General features: G+C 37.8%; 1 protein-coding gene across 1 annotated transcript in view; it reads left to right on the top strand.

Annotated features, from left to right (window-relative positions):
- Window positions 1-7,190: 7,190 nt before the first annotated feature.
- The window catches only part of HYDIN (HYDIN axonemal central pair apparatus protein), a gene marked incomplete at both ends in the record, with an annotated part of 366,181 nt that continues 352,577 nt past the window's right edge, over window positions 7,191-20,794 (top strand). The window contains 3 exons of the mRNA XM_080704134.1: window positions 7,191-7,325; window positions 9,485-9,610; window positions 20,267-20,386. Coding sequence (XP_080560260.1) covers window positions 7,191-7,325; window positions 9,485-9,610; window positions 20,267-20,386 — 381 coding nt within the window. The remainder of the gene's footprint in view (window positions 7,326-9,484; window positions 9,611-20,266; window positions 20,387-20,794) is intronic.

Below are 20,794 nucleotides of genomic sequence, written 5' to 3'. Positions count from 1 at the left end.
AAGGGAGTTCTATAAGTTTCCTGGATCTGTGTATCAACCTCTTGCTCTATGTTTGGAAAATTTTCTGCTATTACTTCCTTGAAAAGATTGTTGATCCCTTTGGTTTCACTTTCTTTTCCCTCCTCTATTCCAATTATTCTTAGGTTAGCTCTCTTAAAATGGGCCCATATTTCTTCAATGTCAGATTCCTGCTGTTGGATATTTTTTTCTAGATTAGAAACTATGCATTCATATTTGGAATGATCATCTTCTAAGAGCGAGATTCTGTTCTCCATGTGGTCTAATCGGTTGTTTGTGCTTTGAATTGAGGCCTTTACTTCATTAATTGCATCCTTTATCTCTTTTTGGCTCTCTCTGAGTTCTTTTCGAAGCACCTCTATTATTTCTACAGTTATTTTCCTGATTTGATCTTCTAGAAATCTCTGATTTTCTGTTTTATCGGGTTCTGATGTTGTGGGGTTGTGGGCATTCATTGCTCCATTGTTATTCCTCTTTCCCATGATTTCGGAAGTTTGTGCCTTTCTGGGTTCTTCCCTTGGGTCACTATGACTTCGCTTAAGGTGCTCTGGATCTCGAGTCTGTAGTATCTCTGACCCCACTACTCCTTTACTGGGTTGTATCACAGAGTCTCCGACCCAGGGAGTCGATAGAGGCTGCTTTAGACTATGGGGGGGTGCCAGGTTGCACATTCTCCTATGGTGTGATATCTCTGCCACTGCCACTCCCCCACTGGGTCAAGTCCCAGGGAGTACAGTACTGGGATTTCCTTCTGGGGCCCGCAATTTGACTCACTGTTCTTGAGTTCGCAGATGTAGCTGTACTGGCCTCGGTGAATTCGCTGCTGCTGCTGCCGGTGGCAATATGGAGCCGCTGCCACGCCCTCGGCTATGAGGCTGGCTTATTTTTTCTTGGTTTTGAGTTCCACTCTGAGTCCCTGCAGCGTGTGCTGAGCTCAGCCACTGGGAGCTTTAGATGCTCCCTGCGCTGAAAAATTCCGCCTGGCTGTTCTGCAGCGGCTCACCTCAGCTTGCTCTATCCGTCCGGTGAACTCGCCGCTGCCACTGGCAGTATGGCGCTGCTGCCGCGTCCTCGGGCGTGATGGTGGTGTATCTCCTCTGTGGCTCTGAGCTCTGTTCTCAGTTCGCTTTCTTTCTGGAGCCTGGTGATTTTTTTGTTTCTCTGGTGATGGTGTTTTCTGGCTATGAAAGGCGCTGATTTTGTGGTAATGGAGATTGGTTGTTAGCGGGGCTCTTAAGCCCCGCTTTTCTCAGTCGCCATCTTCCCGGAAGTCCTGGAGTATAAATTTTTAAAATAGTTTCTGATAATTCTTTGAATTTCTCCACTATCTGTGGTGATGTCTCCTTTTTCATTTCTGATTTTAATAATTTGAGTTGATTCTCTTTTTCTTTTGTTTAGGTTGGTCAGGGGTTTATCAATTCTATTAATCTTTTCAAAGAACCAGCTTTTGTTTTGTTGATTCTTTGAATTGTTTTTTTTTTTGTTCTCTATTTCATTTATTCCTGCTCAATTTTTAATAATTTCCTGTCTTCTGTTGGCTTTTGGATTAGGCTGTTGCTGTCTTTCTAGTACCTTGTGTTGTGTCAATATGATCTGAACTTGGTGATTCTCTGTCCTTCTTATGTGGGCACTCAGTGCTATAAACTTTCGTCTTAATACTCCCTTCATAGTGTCCCATAGATTTTAGTAAGTTGTATCTCTGTTTTCATTTACTTCGATAAATTTCTTTCTTTCCTAATTCCCGCTCTTACCCATCCATCATTCAATAGTGTATCATTCAATCTCCATGTATTTGCATAGTTTCTTTTGAGTTTCCTGTTGTTGATTTCTACTTTTATTCAATTGTGGTCTGAAAAGGTGCAAGGAATTATATTACATCTTTTGAATTTTCTGGCACTTTCTTTGTGTCCCAGGATGTGATATTTTGGAGAAGGTTCCATGGGCTGCTGAGAAGAATGTGTATTCTGTAGTTCCTGGTTGAAATATTCTGAAAATGTCTATTAGGTCCATTTGGTTTATGGGTTCCTTTAGTTCTAAAGAGTCTTTACTCATCTTTTGCCTTGAATATCGATCCAGTGGTGTGAGAGGCGTATTAAAGTCTCCCAGAATTATTGTATTTGGGTCTATTTGGGATCTTATGTCCAGAAGGGTTTGTTTTACAAATGTGGTTGCACCCACATTTGGGGCATAAATATTTACTATCATTATATCTTCTTGGTGTATTGTTCCTTTTAATAAAAGGAAGTGCCCTGATTTGTCTCTTTTGATGTGTTTTCTGTCATTTTGTGTTCTGTCATCTGTTTGGTAGCTTTTTCTTTCTTTTTTACTTAGAAGCCCCTCTGATCACTTTCCTCTCTTCTCTGGTTCTGAAGTATGCTTCTTTTATCTTTTTTATGGTTTATTTCTTTAAGTATTTTCTCTAGTGTTGGCTTTGAAGTAATAAATTTTTTGAGATTTTGTTTATCTTGAAACACCTGTTTCTCCATAAATTTTGAATAGTAGTTTTGCTGGATATAGTAGTTTTGGTTGGAAGTTATTGTCTTCCAAAATCAGAATCACGTTGTACCAGTCTCTCCTAGCATTCATGACCTAGGTTGTATAGTCTGGGGTGATTCTTATTGTTTTGCCTCTGTATGTCACCGAAACTTTTGTTCTCACTGCTTTTAAGATCTTTTCTTTGGCCTCTATGTTAGTCATTTTGACTATTATTATGTTACATGGGGAGATCCTTCTTTGATCTTGTCTTACTGGTGTTCTGTATGTCTCCTGGACATGAAGATCTATGTCTCTTTCCATGTTTGGGAAATTCTCTGAAATTATTTCTGTAAAGAGATTACAGATGCCCCTGGTCTGTACCTCTATCCCTTCTTCAACGCCTTTTATCCATAAGTTAGGACATTTCATGTTGTCCCAAATTTGCTGGGTATTTAGGTTTTGTTGCTGTAATAACTTCAATATACTGTTGACTGTGTTTTCAGTTTTGGATATACTGTCTTCTAACAGTGATATTCTACTTTCCATTTCATCTAATCCTCTAGAATTTCTTTCTATTGCTGACTTCATTTCATTTATTGACTCTTTCATTTCATTCCAGACCTCTTTCTGATTATTTCTTAGTATTTCTAGCTCGCCTTTCATCTCCTCTAGACTTGTTTTAAATCCTTTCATCATATTGAAGATCAAGATTCGAAACTCTCCTTCTTGCATTTCTTGTAGGTCAGTATTCGTGACTTCTGTCATGTCTCCACTATTCCTGGTTCTCATATTTTCAAAGTTCTCAGGCCTGTTTTTCTGATGCCTTCCCACTGTTTGTGAGTATTATACTTAGTCTAGTCTTGGTAGTAGGAATTTAGAAAAGTCAACCAGTAAGCAGTACTGTTTGTGAGTATTATACTTAGTCTAGTCTTGGTAGTAGGAATTTAGAAAAGTCAACCAGTAAGCAGTACTTTTTTGAGTGGTGAGGGTTGGGTGATGGTGGAGTAGCTAGGGTGATGGGTGTGGGAGTCAAGTAAGGTAGAGAATATAATTAGGTTGTGAAAGAATTTAAGTATAATAAGGTTGTATTAGGTTGAGAATGGGAGGAGTTTAGATAGTAAGACTTGTATTTATTGGAATAGTTAAGTATGGAGATGTGAAAAACTTTGTATATTAAAGAGATAGGGGACAAAGAGAAAGTTTGGAGGGAAGATAGTATATAGTCTAAATTGAAGACTTTGTAGAAGGAGTGGGGGAAAGGAGCAAAGACAAATGGATAAAGAAACAAAATAAGGTACAAAGGCTAACTATTATACATCATGCATAAACAACAACATCAACAAAAACAAAAATAGACCACCAAGAGAGAACAAAAAGGGTTAAGAGAATAAACAGGATAAAAATAAAATAAAACAAAATGAACTAACCACCATATGGTATGAAGTGAAAGCACCAACAAAGAAACCCAAATATAGGTTAAAAAAAAAGAAACAAAAGATTATCTCCCGGAACACCAAAAACCAAAACAAACTCAAAGACCAAAATATAAAACAAACAATATAAAACAGCAAAAATAAAAAATAAAATATAAAAAATAAAGAAATAAGAAAAAAATAAAAAATAATAGTCCTATTATGTGTTACAAATATATGGTGTATATGCCAATGTCTCATATTTGCTTGAAGCAACACCTTGTGGCCCTGTGCAGGTACCACACCTTAAATGCCCTTCTGTGATACTGGAGTTGAAACTGTCCCCTTGGTGCACACTGGCACCCACAGTTATCGCTGTGTCTGGTGACACTCACTGTGTGTTTGCTGGGTCCTGTGGCTCATCTGAGCTCATGATGTTACCTGGCACCCCAGTCTGGGGCTCTGACATTCTGGCAGCCCTTCCATATCCCGCTGATTCTCTGCTTGCATGGTTAGCAGGTCCGCTTCTGGGTCCCTGAAGGTTTCTGGGCACCTCTGTGGGGGCCGCCTCTGGTGGGCAAACGGTGCCGCTCGGGAGCTTGCGTGAGCTTGCAACTTGAGGTGTTGGAGCTCTATGGCCACTTTTAGACTCTAGGGCCAATCTCGGATTGCCACGTTCCCAAAAGCTCTGTTTGGGCCGGCGGCCTCCTGTGTCTTCAGCTCACTTTCTGTTTTCTTTGTGTGCTGTGGTGAATCTTGCAGTTGAGAGTTATTGAATTTCTTCTGCCATAGTCCCCGAGTCTATTTTGGGTGATACACCGAATTTAATTTTCTTTATTAAGATGCTGCATTCTCAGTAGTTGAACTTAATTTGCTTCAGCTAGTGAGATATGCTGCGTCTCTCTGTCGCCATTTTCTCTCTGTCCCAGAAGTGAATATTTAAATACAGCCCATGCTCAGAGGAAGAGGATTACACAAATACTTAAATGTCATGAAACACGTGTCATTGGCTATCATCTCAGAAGCTTTCCATACTAACCCCCTTAATCCTCATTCATACTCTCTGGTCAGTTTGACTTTGCACTGTTATGCATACAGTAGTCAGTAATCTTATTTTAGTTTTTGCTTTCTCTTTTCCCTTCATTTGTATTCTTTCTACTTTCTCAGAAATTGTAATGTTTGAATACTATTCTCCTGTCCTAAACTTCATTTTTTTTCCTTAGCTATACAATGAAACCCAAGAAATATTCATTTTCCTTTTCCTGTAGTTCCTCAGTCATTTTGTGATTTTAGGAAGCCCATCCTTTAATAGATTGCTCAGGAAGGAAGCATGCTCACAATATCCCCAAATTCCCCCCCTCCATATAAACCTTTTTATGTAGCTTTGATAGCTTAAGGAGAGATTGCTGTGTATAAAATTCTTATCTTAACATTTTTAAAGTTTTTGGAAATTGCTGCTCCACTGTTATTCTACCTAATAGATTGCTTTTTAAAATTCTAATGACATTCTCTTGACTTTGTAAGCTATTTTTTCTTTTTTGCCTAAGGGCTATGAGGATTTTTTAAAATATAAAGTCTAGTAGTACTTCCAGGATATGATTCGAAGTTTATCATCCTGGCTTGGTTTTTCTGAGTATTTACTGGGTCCTTTTGTGTTTTATTTTATTCCTAGAAATTTTCTTGGATTGTACCTTTTTTGTGGTATTAGGGATCAAACCCAAAGGCTTCTGAGCTATACCCCCAACCCTATTTTTTATTTTTTATTTCTAAACAGGGTCTTGCTGGTCTGATGAGATTCTTATTACTTGCTGAGGCTGGCATTGAACTCGAGACCCTTCTGTCTCAGGCTCCCAAGTACTGGGATTACAGACATACAGCACAACACCTGGCTCTGAATTATACTTTTAAATATCAATTTTATTCCATTACTTTATTTTCTTTTTTATAGGCTCCAATTATTAGTATGTTGGACCTTCTTTGACTGCCTTCTCTAGTCATGTTTTGTTTAACAGTGGAGATACTTCCTCATAAATGCATTATTAGACAATTGCCTCATTGTGTAAGTATGATGCAGTGTAGTTATATAAATTAAGATGACTATAATATTAATAGGCATATGAAACCACCTATTTAAATGTGATCCTTCATTGACTGAAATATTACAAAGCACATATCTATGATGGCATTGGGTCCTGTCTTAATGCTTTATTTCAGTGTAACTTATATATTCACTCATATCTATTTTCCATTATGCATCTCTTTTCCCTGTGATTTGGCCTGGGAATATCTTACTGTTTTGTGAGCTCTTTAATGGTTTTAGAATTTTTTTATTTGACATTTTTGTCAAGAATTTTTAGTTTGGTTATTCGTTTTTGTTTTACAAGGATTGAATAAGCTAGCCTGCTACTAATAAAGATAGAAATCCTAGGCTGGCGTGGTGGCACATACTTCTAATCCCAGCATTTGGGAGGCTGAGACAGGAGGATCACGGTTCTCAGACAGCCTCAGCTACTTAGTGAGGCCGTTTGCAACTCAGTGAGACCTTGTTTCAAAATAAAGAATAAAAAATAGGGCTGGGGGTATAGCTTGGAGGTTAAATGCACCTGGGTTCCATCCCCAGTGCTGCAAAAAAAAAAAAATAGAAATCCTACCTAACCTAGTCAGAGATGAATCCCTAAAATTACAAATGTCTTGACAGCGTCTGAGGAAAAATATACAAAGGAGAGATGTCTTTTTTTCTTTGGTTTGGAGGTATTGAGCAGATGCTTAGTGGCTTATTTATGACTTTATCAGCTTAGAAACGTTGAGCCTCCTCTTCCCATTTCATCTCCTGGTCTATGGCTGTTTCTGGATCTTTGGCTCCTACGAAGGCCTGAAGCCTTGTGTTTATTCTGTCTGAAGGGCTGGCTTTCAGGGGAGAGACTTTTCAAACAAGCATATAAAAGAGCAAACTATTTAGTATACTTATTGGGCAGCATTTGTTTATCTCATTGAGAACATAAGAGCAAAGCAGCCTGTATTTCCATGTCTTTTTGAGCTGGGTCTAGAAACCCCTAGTCAGCTTAAAATGACTCTAGAGTTTGTATAAAGATAAATCTAGACTAATCATGCGGAATAAAATCCTCTAGTTAAAGTATTTGTTCCAAGGATTTGATGTATTTTTGAAGATCGATATTTTCTAAACCTCTCTGCATCTAAAAAAGCTTAAAAAAAATTGTGAGCTGTGTTCAGAAGTAAACTGTGTTTTTCCCCGTTCTTAGGTGAGCAAAGAAAATAATTATAAAAATGGCAAGCAGAAGACTTGAAGAGTCCATGGGGGCTGTTCAGATGGGGCTACTCAAAATGTTCAAAGGATTTCAAAGCAAGGTTTTGCCGCCCATGAGCCCCAAGGTTGTTACAGAAGAGGAAGTAAACCGAATGGTAATGTATCCGGAAACTTCTATGTAAAGTGCTTGATGCAGCCCCCTCAGGGCGATGTCAGCTGCTACCTGGCAGGCCCACATTATCAGAGAATGCCCGGCTGCTTAGTATCGGTTTAGGTAGAACAGTAGTTTGCTGCAGAATCTATCTTTTAAAGCCTGGGAAGTTTTTCAATTGTGTATACATACGTCAAAGTATAGGCTTAAATTGCTTAAACTAATCAGTCGGGGTAAAACTACATGTGTTAGTCTATTTTCTGTTGCTATGGCAGAATAGCTGAACTTAGTGGCTTATAAAGAAAAGAGGATTGTTTCAGTGTATAGTTGTGGAGCCTAGGAAATACAAGATCGGGCAACTGGTAACGGTCTCAGGCTGCATCTTGGCATGGTAGGAACGTAGAAAAACAAGCAGGCATGTATAGAAGAGAGAAAGGGGGCTCAATTCTGAGAAAATTATTAATGTATTTATGAGGCTCTAGCTCATGAATTAAGTTCCCAACACATGGATGGGGGGCACTCAAACTCTAGTGCTACAGAAACAAATGGTCAAGATTTCCTATGGGGGTAGGAATTGGGGAAGGACTGAGTGACTGATGTGTGCATATACGCCTCTACCATCTTGTACCTCATAATGATGCATGATTACAATGCACCAACAAATTTAAGACAAGATTTTCTGTGTATTAGGTAGAACCATGTAAAATTGTCATTTGTATATACCCAAACAAATATTAGGATTTCACAGGATTCAGCCTGGTAACTGAATACTTATACATTGGCAAGTTATTTTTGTTTACATATCTGTAGAATGCTGAGCATTCAAGTAATGACTAAATGGTATCTAAGAAAATACACAATTTTTCTTTAACAATAAAAATGATTATGGCTTTAATGATTTATAATGATTTGTTGAGACATGAATTATGGGCTGCATGGTACAGAAAATTTATAGTGCTGGAAATAGTATTGGTTTTTAAAAAATTAATCTCAAGTTGCATTTCAATTAGAAAAATAAAATCAACCATTCTCTTTAGTGGTGGCTGTTGGTATGCATTTGTAAAAACTCCTGATTTTTTTTTAGCACTTCAATATTTTAATTTGAATCACAATATAGCTGATAGCTCTTAACACTCTATTACCCTGTCTTCCAATCAGAAAGAACTTAAAAACCGAGTTGGAAGCTCTCTTAGAAATATGTCTCATTTAAATGGATTCAGTCACAGAAATTAAATTTGTAGACAAAAACACTCTCTTAAAGATATTGACTCTAACACAGGACAACATAAATCAGATAAATTATGTACTTCTAAATGTTTTTAAAAGCCCTGGCATATACTTAAGTATTATGCTGCTGCCAGCGATCGTAATTCCCTTGCATGACCCTGGAACAATCTGAACATTCTAGAAGAATGACAACTAAATAATATTGACTGGCTCTGGCTAACTAATCCTTTGATGAATTAGTTTTATTTAAACAAAGATTAAAGGGTTTTTTTTCTTTCTCATAACGTTAGAAAGTGGTGAAGCATTTTGTGTTTATTTGAATATGGGGATGTGATCAGCTGCCGTATCGGATGATCAGCCTCAGACTCTTCCTAAACATAGTTTAAATGTGCCCTTGTGATTTCTAAAACATTCAAACTCATTTATAGGTAGAGGAATCACACTTCCAAGATTCTTTACATTTTGAAAGTTTTCCCTTTAACATGATGGTCAAACCCCCAAACCTTTGCTGATATATCTTCGTTTGAGGAATAGCATTATTTCAGACTTCTTGGCTCGGAGGCCCGTAAGTGATTTTACAAACTTAGAGTTTCACGCTTAGCTGCCCCTTTTGAACACAAATGTTAAGCTCTTTGGACATGTCCCTGTGCAATCTCTTGACTTTCTTTTCTTGAGGGTTCCTTTGTGTGATTCCTTCAAAAGTCTAAGGGAAGGGCAACCACATGCCATTTTAAATTATTGTACAAAGATCTCAAGAGCACATGGGTTCTTCTCTTGTATAATTTAGTTATTTTAAATATTTTATAAGGGAATGTAGCGACATTCCAGAATTATCCTGAAAGCTACAAATACAAATTATTCATTACTGGCACTTGGGGAAACACTTTTTCAGTATCTCCACTGAAGAATCTGTGACGCCTGTTGTTTTGATTCTAGCTGACACCCTCGGAGTTCCTGAAGGAAATGTCCCTCACTACAGAGCAAAGATTGGCAAATACACGGGTGACGTGCCGGCCACAGATCATTGAACTCTTAGACATGGGGGAAACCACCCATCAAAAGGTAGGGAATGCTGAACCTCGAACATGTGGACATTCTAGAACAATAGCTAAAAGTTGTTGTTTACGGCTACCTAATCCTTCATTGGGTTTCCTTTATACGTTCCTTATATACCTCTGTGATCTTGGTATCTGTGATTTGGTGAAAATTGTAATTGGTCAGTGAAAAACCTCATTACAGTTATTTTTTGACTAGTCACACTTCTTTTTTAAGCTCCTACTGGACAATGTTGGAAACTATTGTTTACAAGGTAGGAGTAATTCCAAGAATTATCTTAGCCAAACCCAATTAAATTTTCTTTTAGAGTAATAAGCAGTCCCTCCTTTCCTAACTGTCTACTGGTAAGGAAAGAAGGTGACATTTTATTAAAGTAGGCATTTTATTGTCTATTTTGGCCCATCTCCAGTCACAAACATATTCTTTTAGTCTAAAAAAACAGCTCTTAACATGTTTCTATATTCTTTTTTGTGTGTGGGGGTCTGGGGATGGAACCCAGGGGCATTAGACCTCCGAGCGACACCCCCTGCCCTATTTTTTTATTTTGAAACAGGGTCTTACTAAGTTGCAGAGGGCCTCACTAAAGTAGTAGCTGAGGCTGTCTGCGAACCGCGATCCTCCAGTCTCAGCCTCCCAAATGCTGGGATTACAAGCGTGCGCCACCACACCCGGCTCCTGTTTCTATATTCTAATAATTCTAATATAAACCCTATGCCCTAAGTTTTAGAAGCATATGATTATAGAAGAAGGCTTCATTTTCTACTTTTTAATTTCTGGAATTATGTGCTCTCTTTTATGCGTAAATTATGATATGCACCTCCATTGGTTGGACTGCTGGAGAAAAGCCCCCCTTTTCAGAGGCCCACAGCTATTGCTGAGAGCTCTGAGTTCTGTCTCACATGGGGAATGAATCCCTGAGGTATTTTGTCTCTTGCAGCCATACCATTGCCTCCCGTCTAGGGTCTGTATAAAACTCGCCATTCTGAGCATTGGTGGCTTTAATTATTAGCTGTATCTTCACTATACTGCAACCATCCTCCACATTTGATGGGAAAGGACACAGCCTTTCCCATCATCTGGTCCTATAGTAAATGCTACAATTTCTGCCTTCGCAAACAGGCCTTTAATCAGACACTTGTCACCACCCTCCCCACCATATTCCAGAGCAAGCCACCACCACCAGTGAAACAGCCTCCCTGTTTCCATCTCAACCCTCCATTATCAGTTCCCCACAAATCATTAAGAGTCGCTTAATGGGTATTGTGTTGAATCTGTAGATCACTTTTCAAAGTATGGTCATTTTGATGATATTTATTCTGCCTATCCATGAACATGGAAGATCTCATGGAAGATCTCTTCATTTCCTAAGGTCTTCTTTGATTTTTTTCCCAATGTTTTATAATTTTTTTTGTAGAGGTCTTTTACTTCCTTGGTTAAGTTTGTTCCTAAGTATTTTATTTTTATGTGGGAAATCCTGTGTAGAAGTATTTTCTGGATTTCTTTTTCAGTGGATTTATGGTTGGTATACAGAAAATCTTCCAATTTTTAAAGATTGATTTTTGTATCCAGGCACTTTGCTGAACTTATTGATATGTGCCTTTTGGTTGAGTTTGTTGGGTCTTCTTGGTATCATGTCATCTGCAAATAGTGAAAGTTTGAGTTCTTCTTTTCCTGTTTGTACTCCTTTAGAGTCTCAAGTACTATATTGAACAGAAATGGGAATAATGGACATCCTTGTCTTGTTCCTGTTTTGAGGGGAAATTCTTGATGATTTTCCCCATTTAATATAATGTTGGCTGTGGGCCTATTGTAGATTGGCTTTATAATGTTGAGCTGTTCCTTCTATTCTGATTCTCTGCAGTGCTTTTAGTATAAATGGATATTGGATTTGTCAAATGCTTTTTTAGCATCTTTTGAAATGATCATATGATTTTTGTCTTTGGTTCTGTTTACATGGATTGATTTTTGTATGTTGAACCAGCCTTATATCTCTGGGATGAACCCTGCCTGGTCATGGTGTATGATTTTCTTGAGGTATTTTTGTTATTGTTAGCATTTTGTTTTGCATCCAAGTTTATCAAAGATATAGGCCTGTAGTTTTCCTTCCTTGAGCTGTCCTTATTTGGTTTTGGTATTAATGTGATGTTGGCTTCATTGAATGTATTTGGGAGAGTCCCATTTCTTTCTATTTCATGAAATAGATTGAGGAGTATTGTAATTAACTATTCTATAAAGGTTTTATAAAATTTACTTGGGAACATATCTGGTCCTGGGCTTTTCTTTGATGGTAGGATCGTTATTACTGTTTCAATCTCTTTGATTGCTATTGGTTAGTTTAAATTTTCTATATATTCTTGACTCAGTTTAGGAAGGTTGTATTTATCTAGAAAGTTTTCAGTTTCTTCCAGATTTTCCATTTTGTTGGAGTATAGTTTTCCTTTTTTAAAAATTTTTGTAGTACTAGGAATGGAACCCAGAGACATTTGACCTCTGAGTTGTACTCCCAGCCCTATTTTTTTATTCTTTATTTTGAAACAGGGTCTTATTGAGTTTCAAAGGGCCTCACTAAGTAGCTGAAGCTGTCCTGGAACTATGACCCTTTTGTCTCAGCCTCCCAAATGCTGGGATTACAAACATATATCACCACAGTTGGCTTGGAGTATAGTTTTTCAAAGTAGTTTCTGACAATTCTCTGTATTTCTAAAGTATCAGCAGTAATATCTCCTATTTCATCTCTTATCTTTATAATTTGGATTGATATTCTTCTCTCTCTCTCTCTCTCTCTCTCTCTCTCTCTCTTTTAAATTGGCTAGTGGTTTATCTATCTTGTTAATTTTTTCAAGAAACTAACTTGGTTTCATTGATTTTCTGTATTTTTTAATTCTCTATTGATTTATGCTCTGATTTTAATAATTTCCTGTCTTCTACTGGCTTTGGGGTTAGATTGTTTCTGTTCTTCAAGGGCTTTGAGGTGTGTCATTATTTATTTGGTGATTTTCTGTTTTTCTTATGTGAGCACTCAGTGCTATAAATTTTCCTCCTAATACTGCCTTCAGAGTGTCCCAGAGGTTTTGATATATTGTTGTATCTCTATTTTCATTTGTTTCTAGAAATTTCTTGATTTCACCTCTTACTTCTTCTATGACCCATTCTTCATTCAGCAGTGTGGTGTTCAGTCTCCACATGTTTGTGTGATTTCTCTGGGTCTTCTTATAATTGATTTATAGTTTCATTCCATTATGGTCTGAAAAGAAACAAGAAAGTATGTCACTTTTTTTTTTAAAATTTGCTAGTGCTCACTTTGTGGTCCAGGATGTGATCTATTTTGGAGAAGGTTCTGTGAGCAGCTGAGAAAAATGTGAACTCTGCTGTAGTTGGGTGGAATATTCTATATGTATCTAATAGGCCCATTTAGTTGCTGGTGTTCTTTAGGTCTAAGGCATCTTTACTGACCTTTTATCTAGAAGATCGATCTAATGGTGTGAGAGGGGTGTTGTAGTCTCCCAGTATAATTGTATTGGGATTTATGTGTGACTTAATGTCACAAAGAGTTTGTTTTATGAAAGTAGCTGCACCTATGTTTGGGGCATAAATGTTGACTATCATTAGTTCCTCTTGCTGGATTGTTTCTTTTACCAGTAAAACTTGACCTGCTTTGTCTCTTCTAATAAGCTTGAGCTTGAAGTCTAACTTGTCTGATATCATAGTTGCTACTCCTGCTTGTCTTCGAGTTCCATTAGCATGGAATACCTTGCTCCAGCCCTTTACCTTAAACTTGTTACTATCTTTATTTGTAAGGTGTGTTTCTTGCAAGCAGCAGATAGTTGGGTTCTGTTTTTTAATCCATTTTGGCACTTTATGTCTTTTTATTGAGTTGAGGCCATTTATGTTCATTGTGATTATTGAGAGATGATTTTTAATTCTCAATATGTTGAGATTTAACTTTTGTTTGAAGTAGTGTTTGTTCTTTGCTTAGTTGTTTGCTGGATAGAGATTCTTGTTTCTCTGGTTCTGGCGTGTATCACTTATTTCTTCTTTACAGTTAATCTCTGAGTTTTCTGTAATTTAAAATTGTAAATTTAAAATTGTAAGTTAATTTCTGTGTTTTCTCTAGTGCTGGTTTAGAAGACATAAATTCCTTCAGTTTGTTTGTCATGGAAGATTTTTATTTCCCTAATTTGAGAGATAGTTTTCCTGGGTAGGAAACTTTTGGCTGCAATTGTTTTCTTTCAGAGTTTGAAATATGATACTCCAGGCCCTTCTGGCTTTTATGACTTGTTTTGGGAATTTTGGAGTGATGCTAATTGGTTTGCCTCTGAATGTCACTTGGTCTTTTATTCTTAGGTTAGCTCTTTTAAAATGGGCCCATATTTCTTCAGTGTCCAATTCATGCTGTTGAACTGTTTTTTCTAAGTTATATATGCTGCATTCGTTTTTGGAGTAAGATTCTATTCTCTACCTTCTAGGAGTAAGATTCTATTCTCCATGTGGTCTAATCAATTGTTGATAGTTTGAATTGATGCCTTCACTTCAATGATTGCATCCTTCATTTCTTTAAGACTCTAAATTATTTTCACAAGTTCTGTATTATTTCTACAGTTCCATTCCTGATTTGACCTTCTGGAGATCTCTGCAATTCTTTGTTCTCAGGTTCTGTTATTGTGGTGTTGTGGGAGCTCATTGCTTCCTTGCTATTCCTCCTTCTCATGATTTCAGAAGTTTGTATCTATTGCTTTTGATAGATTTCTTTCAGTCTCTAAATGTCAGCTGGTATATCCAAAGGCAAGTTGTATTGTATTTAATAGTGGAGGTTGAGTGAGGAGGGAAGTGAAGTCATAAATGTAAGAATAGGATAAGGCCTCAGATAAGATTGAATAGAATGAGAGTATGAGTTTGGTAAGGTAGTATATAGTAGAGATTAGAGATAGTGAATATGTAAGTAGTGTTCTAGTAACCAATGTAGAGTTTCTGGTATCGTGATATGAAGTGGATTTAATACAAGACAAGGAAGAGAAAAGAAGAGAAAAAAAGAGAAAAAAGAAAGAAAAGGGATAGAAGAGAGTAGGTATGTACAGGGAAGAAGCTTGGGAGAGAGGTTGGGAAGAGATTAAACAAACAGGCATGCACACACACACACACACACACACACACACACACACACATGCCCACAAGAATAATAAACCAAAACAACACCAACAATACATTAATGCAACTTGACAAAAATAAATATTCTGTAGACTGGACCTCTGCAGTCTCTCTTTGCAGACATTGAGTGCCACCGGCACCTTTCCTGCTACAAGCCTGGTTCTCTGAGTCTTTCTCAGTCTATGCAGTTGGCCCGTATCAATGGGGCTGGATCTAGTGTTAAGTGCAGGTCACCTCCATGCTTCCACAGATGTGGGGGCTCAGTCTCTCCCTGCCTCTGCAGGTGATGTATGCCTCAGAGACCAAACTCAATGTATGAGTCTCTGTTTTCCACAGTTAGGGCTGGGCTGGTCTGACTTCTTCCTGTTCATGATTGGGTGGTCTGTGGTGATCCCAGAGATCCTACAGTTGGATCTAGTGTTAAGTGTAGGTATCCCCTCACACTTTCCACTGATACATAACCTGAGTTTGTCTGAGCCTCTACTATGTTCAGCAGCAGGCTATTCCTACCTTCTCTGGGTTGAACCACAAAGTTTCAGACCCAGGGAGTTTATCGTGGCTGCATGAGTCCTTGGGTGTGCCGTGCTGGGCATTCTCCCATTGGGACCACGGCTTCACTTATGGTGTTGTTGAGCACTGGCCTGGATCTCTGGAGAGTGTAGTGAGCTCAGCTGCCACTGCTGTAAGTTGTAGCTGGTGTTTGCACAGGAGGAACTGATGACTTACAATTCTGATGATCTATAGCTGTTTACTTCAGGTCCTCGGCTGTTTTCCTGTTTGTCTCTGGAGTCAGATGCAGTAAGGCAAGATGGCGCCACTGTAATGCCCGAGGCCACAGGCAGGCGGGTTTCTTTCTGCTCTTTGATTGGTCTTCTAACCTCTTTTTTTTTTTTTTTCTGTAGCCGTGTACTTATCATGTTATTTTTCTAGTTATGGTATTTTCTGGCTTTTGTAGAATTCTGTTTTTAAGGCAATGGAAATTACGTGTCAACAGGACTGGCATGTATTGCTTCCCTTGGCCATCTTCATGGAAAGCTTGTATAAATTCTTGTACATTCTTAATTGGATTTTTTCTTATGTGCTATTTTAAGTAGTACTGTTTATAAATTTCATTTCCTAAATGTACATAGAAATAAAAGTGATTTTCTTCATGTGAATATCATACTCAATGACCTTGATAAATAACATTGATTTCAATAGTATATTTGTGAGCTATTTTAAAATTTCTAAACATTGCCAGACATGGTGGCGCACGCTTGTAATCCCCGCGCTTGGGAGGTGGGGACAGGAGGATTGAAGCCAGCCGCACTGGCTTAAGAGACACTGTTTCCAAATAAAAATATTAAAAAAAATAGGCCTGGGAGTGTAGCCCAGAGGTAGAAGGATTTCAGGAACCCCAGTACCACACACACAAAAAAAATTCTTAAATATTCTTTATTTCTTCTGGAGAAAAATTACAGCTTTGTTTCTTTTTTATTTATAATATCTAAAACCCTTAAATTTATGAGATAATTCCACCTTGGTCATGATATGTTAACCTTATTTGTACTGATGTTTTCAGTTTGCTAATGTTTTCTTCCTTACATTCATTTATTTACTTGTCTCTGTGGTGCTTAAGTGAGATTGGCTTATAGTTTTCCTTTCCTTTCTTTTTCAGGTATTTAAAGGAGGTTATTAACATTATAAACTGAATTGGGAGACATTTTATTTGTTTGTTTGTTTATTTATTTATTTATTGTGGTACTGGTGATGGAACCCAGGGGCAGTCTACCTCTGAGCTATACCGCCAACCCTAACACTAAGTAACTGAGGCTGACCAAGAAACTGTCTCATCCTCCCAAGTGCTGGGATTACAAGCTTGCACCACCATGCCTGGCTTTCCTTTTATTTTTTAGGACAATTTCTATAATACTTGAGTTGCTTCTTTAATGTTTGATAGAATTTGCCTATAAAAGTATCTGGGTTTGGAATTTTCTCTGGAAATGGCTTTTTTTTTTACAGATTGAATTTTTCTAATAGTTATAAAACTATATGGATTTTCTATTCCTTCTTGTGCCAGCTTTGATAAATTTTTATTTTATTTTTCTAAGAATTTGTACCTCTTCTCTATTTCACATTTATTGACATAGTATATACTTATTAATTTTTTTTATTGAGTTCAGGTTCTGAATCATGTTTCCATTTTCATTCTTTATATTTCTTCTTTGTACCTTCTGTCTTATTTTCTTGTCAAAGTCATCAGGTATTTTGTTGACTTTATTAGTTTTTTATATTTATAATTAATTTATTCACTCATTCATTCATTCATTCATTTTGCGGCACCAGGGAGTGAATCCAGGGGCATTCTACCTCCGAGTTATACTCCCAGCCCTATTTTTTATTCTTGATTTTGAAATAGGGTGTCACTAAGTTGCAGAGGGCCTCACTAAGTAGCTGAGGCTGGCAATCCTCCTATCTCAGCCTCCCAATTACTGGGATTACAAACCTGTACCATCACACCCAACTTTTAGTCTTTTTAAAGATCCACATTTTTCTTTGTTGATTCTCTACTATAGTTACTTTTGTTCCATTAGCTTTCATGGTTGTTTTTGTTATATCCATTTTTTCCTTTCTATGAGTTAATTTTGCTGTTTTTTTCCTAAATTATAAAGATGAATGTATCTGCAGTTTCCAGTGTGCCAAGATGCCTCAAGGTACTATGGAATCATGGAGAGTCATGAGATATTTTATTTTTTTATTTTTAATTTTTTATTGGTGCGTTATATTCATACATCCTATTGGGGTAAAAAAAAATCTTGTGTGTACATACATGTACACATCACCGATTTAACCCCTACCCACTTCCCAACCCATTCCCTCCTATCCCTCCTTCCCTTGCTTGGCTTAGTGGTTGACTTCGATATGTTTATGTACGTTGCGTGTTTTAGAGAATTTCCTTCTCCCCCGCCCCCTATCCCCTCATTTAGGTTGTCTTGTTTGCTCCTCTATAGGATTTCCTTTTTCATCTAGAGTTCCTCCTATGACCCATTTCTCCTTAGCTTTCACATATTGGGGAAAGCATCTGATTTCTTATTTTTTGTCATGAGATATTTTAAAATTTCCATGGAAACACAATAATAATCAATACCTGTTGGATACTCGAGAAACCACTGGCTTGAGATGAATCATAGTGTTGACAGTAGGTCATGCATATTCCCTTTGACTATGCAATGTTACAAAGTTGGCTGCTCAGTGCTTTTTCTTAAAAAATAAAGTACCTTATGAAAATCAAAATAAAACAGGAAAAGAAAGGGCTGTGTCCAACATGCTTTTGTTTTGCAGTGCCCAACTGTGCATTTATCTCATTAGTAAGCAAGTTGTTGTTGTTGTTGTTGTTTTGTATGATCAAGATTTATTTAAATTAGCTACATGTTTATCCTTCTAATGAGGTTCTTCTTCGGTCTCTGAGCTTCTGAGATAAATTCCCTTCTTAATAAAAAGTACCACTTTGTATTTCCTTTATAAGTTGCTGACAGTAGTTCGCAATTTTTCTCTCTCTGAAAAATATCTATTTGAACTGCATTTTTGAAGTGAATTTTCTAGGATATACATTAATATGTTACAGAGTTTTGTTTTGTTTTGTTTTCAGGATTTATGTACTCTTTTCGTTGGTTTGTTCTGCAGTGCTGAGAATAGAACCCAGGGCCTGATTTATTCTAGGCAGGCACTCTGTTGTTGAGCTACAGCCCCTATCCCCTCAGGATTTAAATGACATTACTGTCCTGTCTTCTGACTTGTGTGTTAATTATGTAGAAAAGTCAACATTTTTGGTCCATACAACTTAAATATTCTCTTTTCTCCTTCCACTTCTTGTGTTTTGGCCTTTGTTTCAATAGTTTTATAATTAATTTCATAGGACTGGATCTTTCCAAAAATCTTGCTTGAGTTTATAAGGCTCCCTTAACCTTTCTCTTAGCACTTTCATCAATTACAGAGAATTCTCTGCCATTATTTTTATAAATATTGCTTTTTCCTTATTCTCTTCTTCCTGGACTCCAGCTGTACCTATTTCCTTCTTTGGACTGCATCATCTACACATTTTACCTTCTCTTCTGTGTTTTCTACAATTTCAACCATTCTCCTTCATTCTGAATCATTTTCTAACCTATCTCCCAGTTCAGTCGTTCTTGCTTCCATTTTGGCTAATCTACTACTAAACACATCACATTATCAATTTCAGTTGTTATAAGCTATAGGATTTATGTCTAATTTCTTTTTTATCATGTTCAGTTCTTTGCCAGAATTCTCCATCTTGCATTTTATTTCCTTGTATAAAGTAAGCGTGAATCATGTCACCGTTCCTTCTGTCTCTTGTTTCTGCTGATTTTCTTTTGTGACATGTTACTTCCTTATATTCCTAGTTATTTTGTAATTTGTACTTTTGTGGTTCTAAAACATGTTTTTTTGGAAGTTGTAAAGTTTCATAATTGGGAAGAAATTACTTGCGCCCTGCGATGATATTCTCTTCTTTCAGAGGGGATACTTTTGTTTTTGCCAGACTTGTGTAAGCACCGCCAATCCAGAATCACCTCCATCATTCACACTCAAGGACTGAGAAGCCATAGTTCATCTCGGTCCTATGGCACATCCCTTCATGGGTCAAGGAGGGGAAAGTCCTTCAGGGTCCCTACCCTTGACCAGCCTTGGGATTCTGACCTTTGTTTCCTCGGCCCCGCTACATGTTCTGAGGTGCTGTTCAAATCAGCTGCCTATTCTAATGCATGGAGGAAAAAAGCCGATTTTCCTTTATCCAGTCTACTTTCTACACTCTACCCCCATTTATCTGTTTTCTCCTGGAGTGTAACTGGTAATTTTTTACCATCTTATTAGCTTTCCAGTTCCTCCAAGCAGGCATTTGCTGATGCAGAGTTTCCTCATTGTTCTCATGTGGGAGTTGGTTCAAATGACCTCATTTACTATTACTAGAAATGGAAGTCCAGGATGGTGGTGTTAGGAGTCCACTTTCTTTGTTAACTGAGTCCCCAGTGTTTTCCTCTCTTGTGTACTGATGAAGTAGATGACAATAGCCTCATTACTTATAAACATGAATGTTTGTAGTGGTTACCTCCTTTTGACTATTTCCCTGGTACTAGTTTTCTTTTTTTGTGGTATTGGGGATTGAACCCAGGGGCGTCCTGCCTCTGAACTATACCCCCAGCTCTATTTTATTTTTATTTATTTATTTTGTGGTTCTAGGGATTGAAGCTAGGGGCATTCTACCTCTGGGCTATACCTTCAGCCCTATCTTATTTTTTTGAAATGAGGTCTCACTAAGTTGCTGAGGCTGGCCACAAACCTGTCATGTTCCTGTCTCAGCCTCCCAAATACTGGGGTTACAGAAATGCACCACCACGCCCGATCCTGTTTTTAGATTTAATATCCATAGATCCGTGTAGTATTTCCTTGTCATTGTCTTGTCTCCCCCAGTCATTTTTGCCAACGTCTAACCATATGAATAATTTATTGTTTCGACTGCAGTTTTCAGGAGTTGACTTGGATCAGACTTTATTCCAGCCCTTCCCCTCAGAAATTGTCTTCCAGAACTACACTCCCTGCGAAGTGTATGAAGTTCCACTGGTCTTGAGGAACAATGACAAAGTGAGTGTCCTCGCTGGGTAAGAGAGCTTTCCCAGGAATGGGAAGAGGGTTACGTAGCCTGGGATCCTGTGGGGTCTTAGGTAAGCTCTTGAATTTGATAGACTTAGGAAAACAGTCTGAAAACATGTGCTTTGGCTGTGGCTCCATGAATACAAGGCTATGTCTGTCTGGTCGTTGCTCTGCGTTCACTCCCAGCGCAGTGCCCAGGGTTAAACTCCCAAGAAGTACACGAACTGGTCATTGCATAGAGGGCTGATTAGACGGATGGCTTACACGTCTCATGTCTGACCGTTCGGGCTGGGGTTTCGTTGAAGACAGAGCAATCACCATTAATGTTTATGCTCTCTGCCCGCCATTTTCCATGTCCAAAGTATAGATTCTATTCATATGAATTGTAATTATTGAGCA

Source organism: Muscardinus avellanarius (assembly GCF_963383645.1).
Source record: "Muscardinus avellanarius genome assembly, chromosome: 10".
Lineage (NCBI taxonomy): Eukaryota > Metazoa > Chordata > Mammalia > Rodentia > Gliridae > Muscardinus > Muscardinus avellanarius.
The sequence above is the reverse complement of the archived record's forward strand: the minus strand, read 5'-3'. Positions and strand labels throughout refer to the sequence as shown.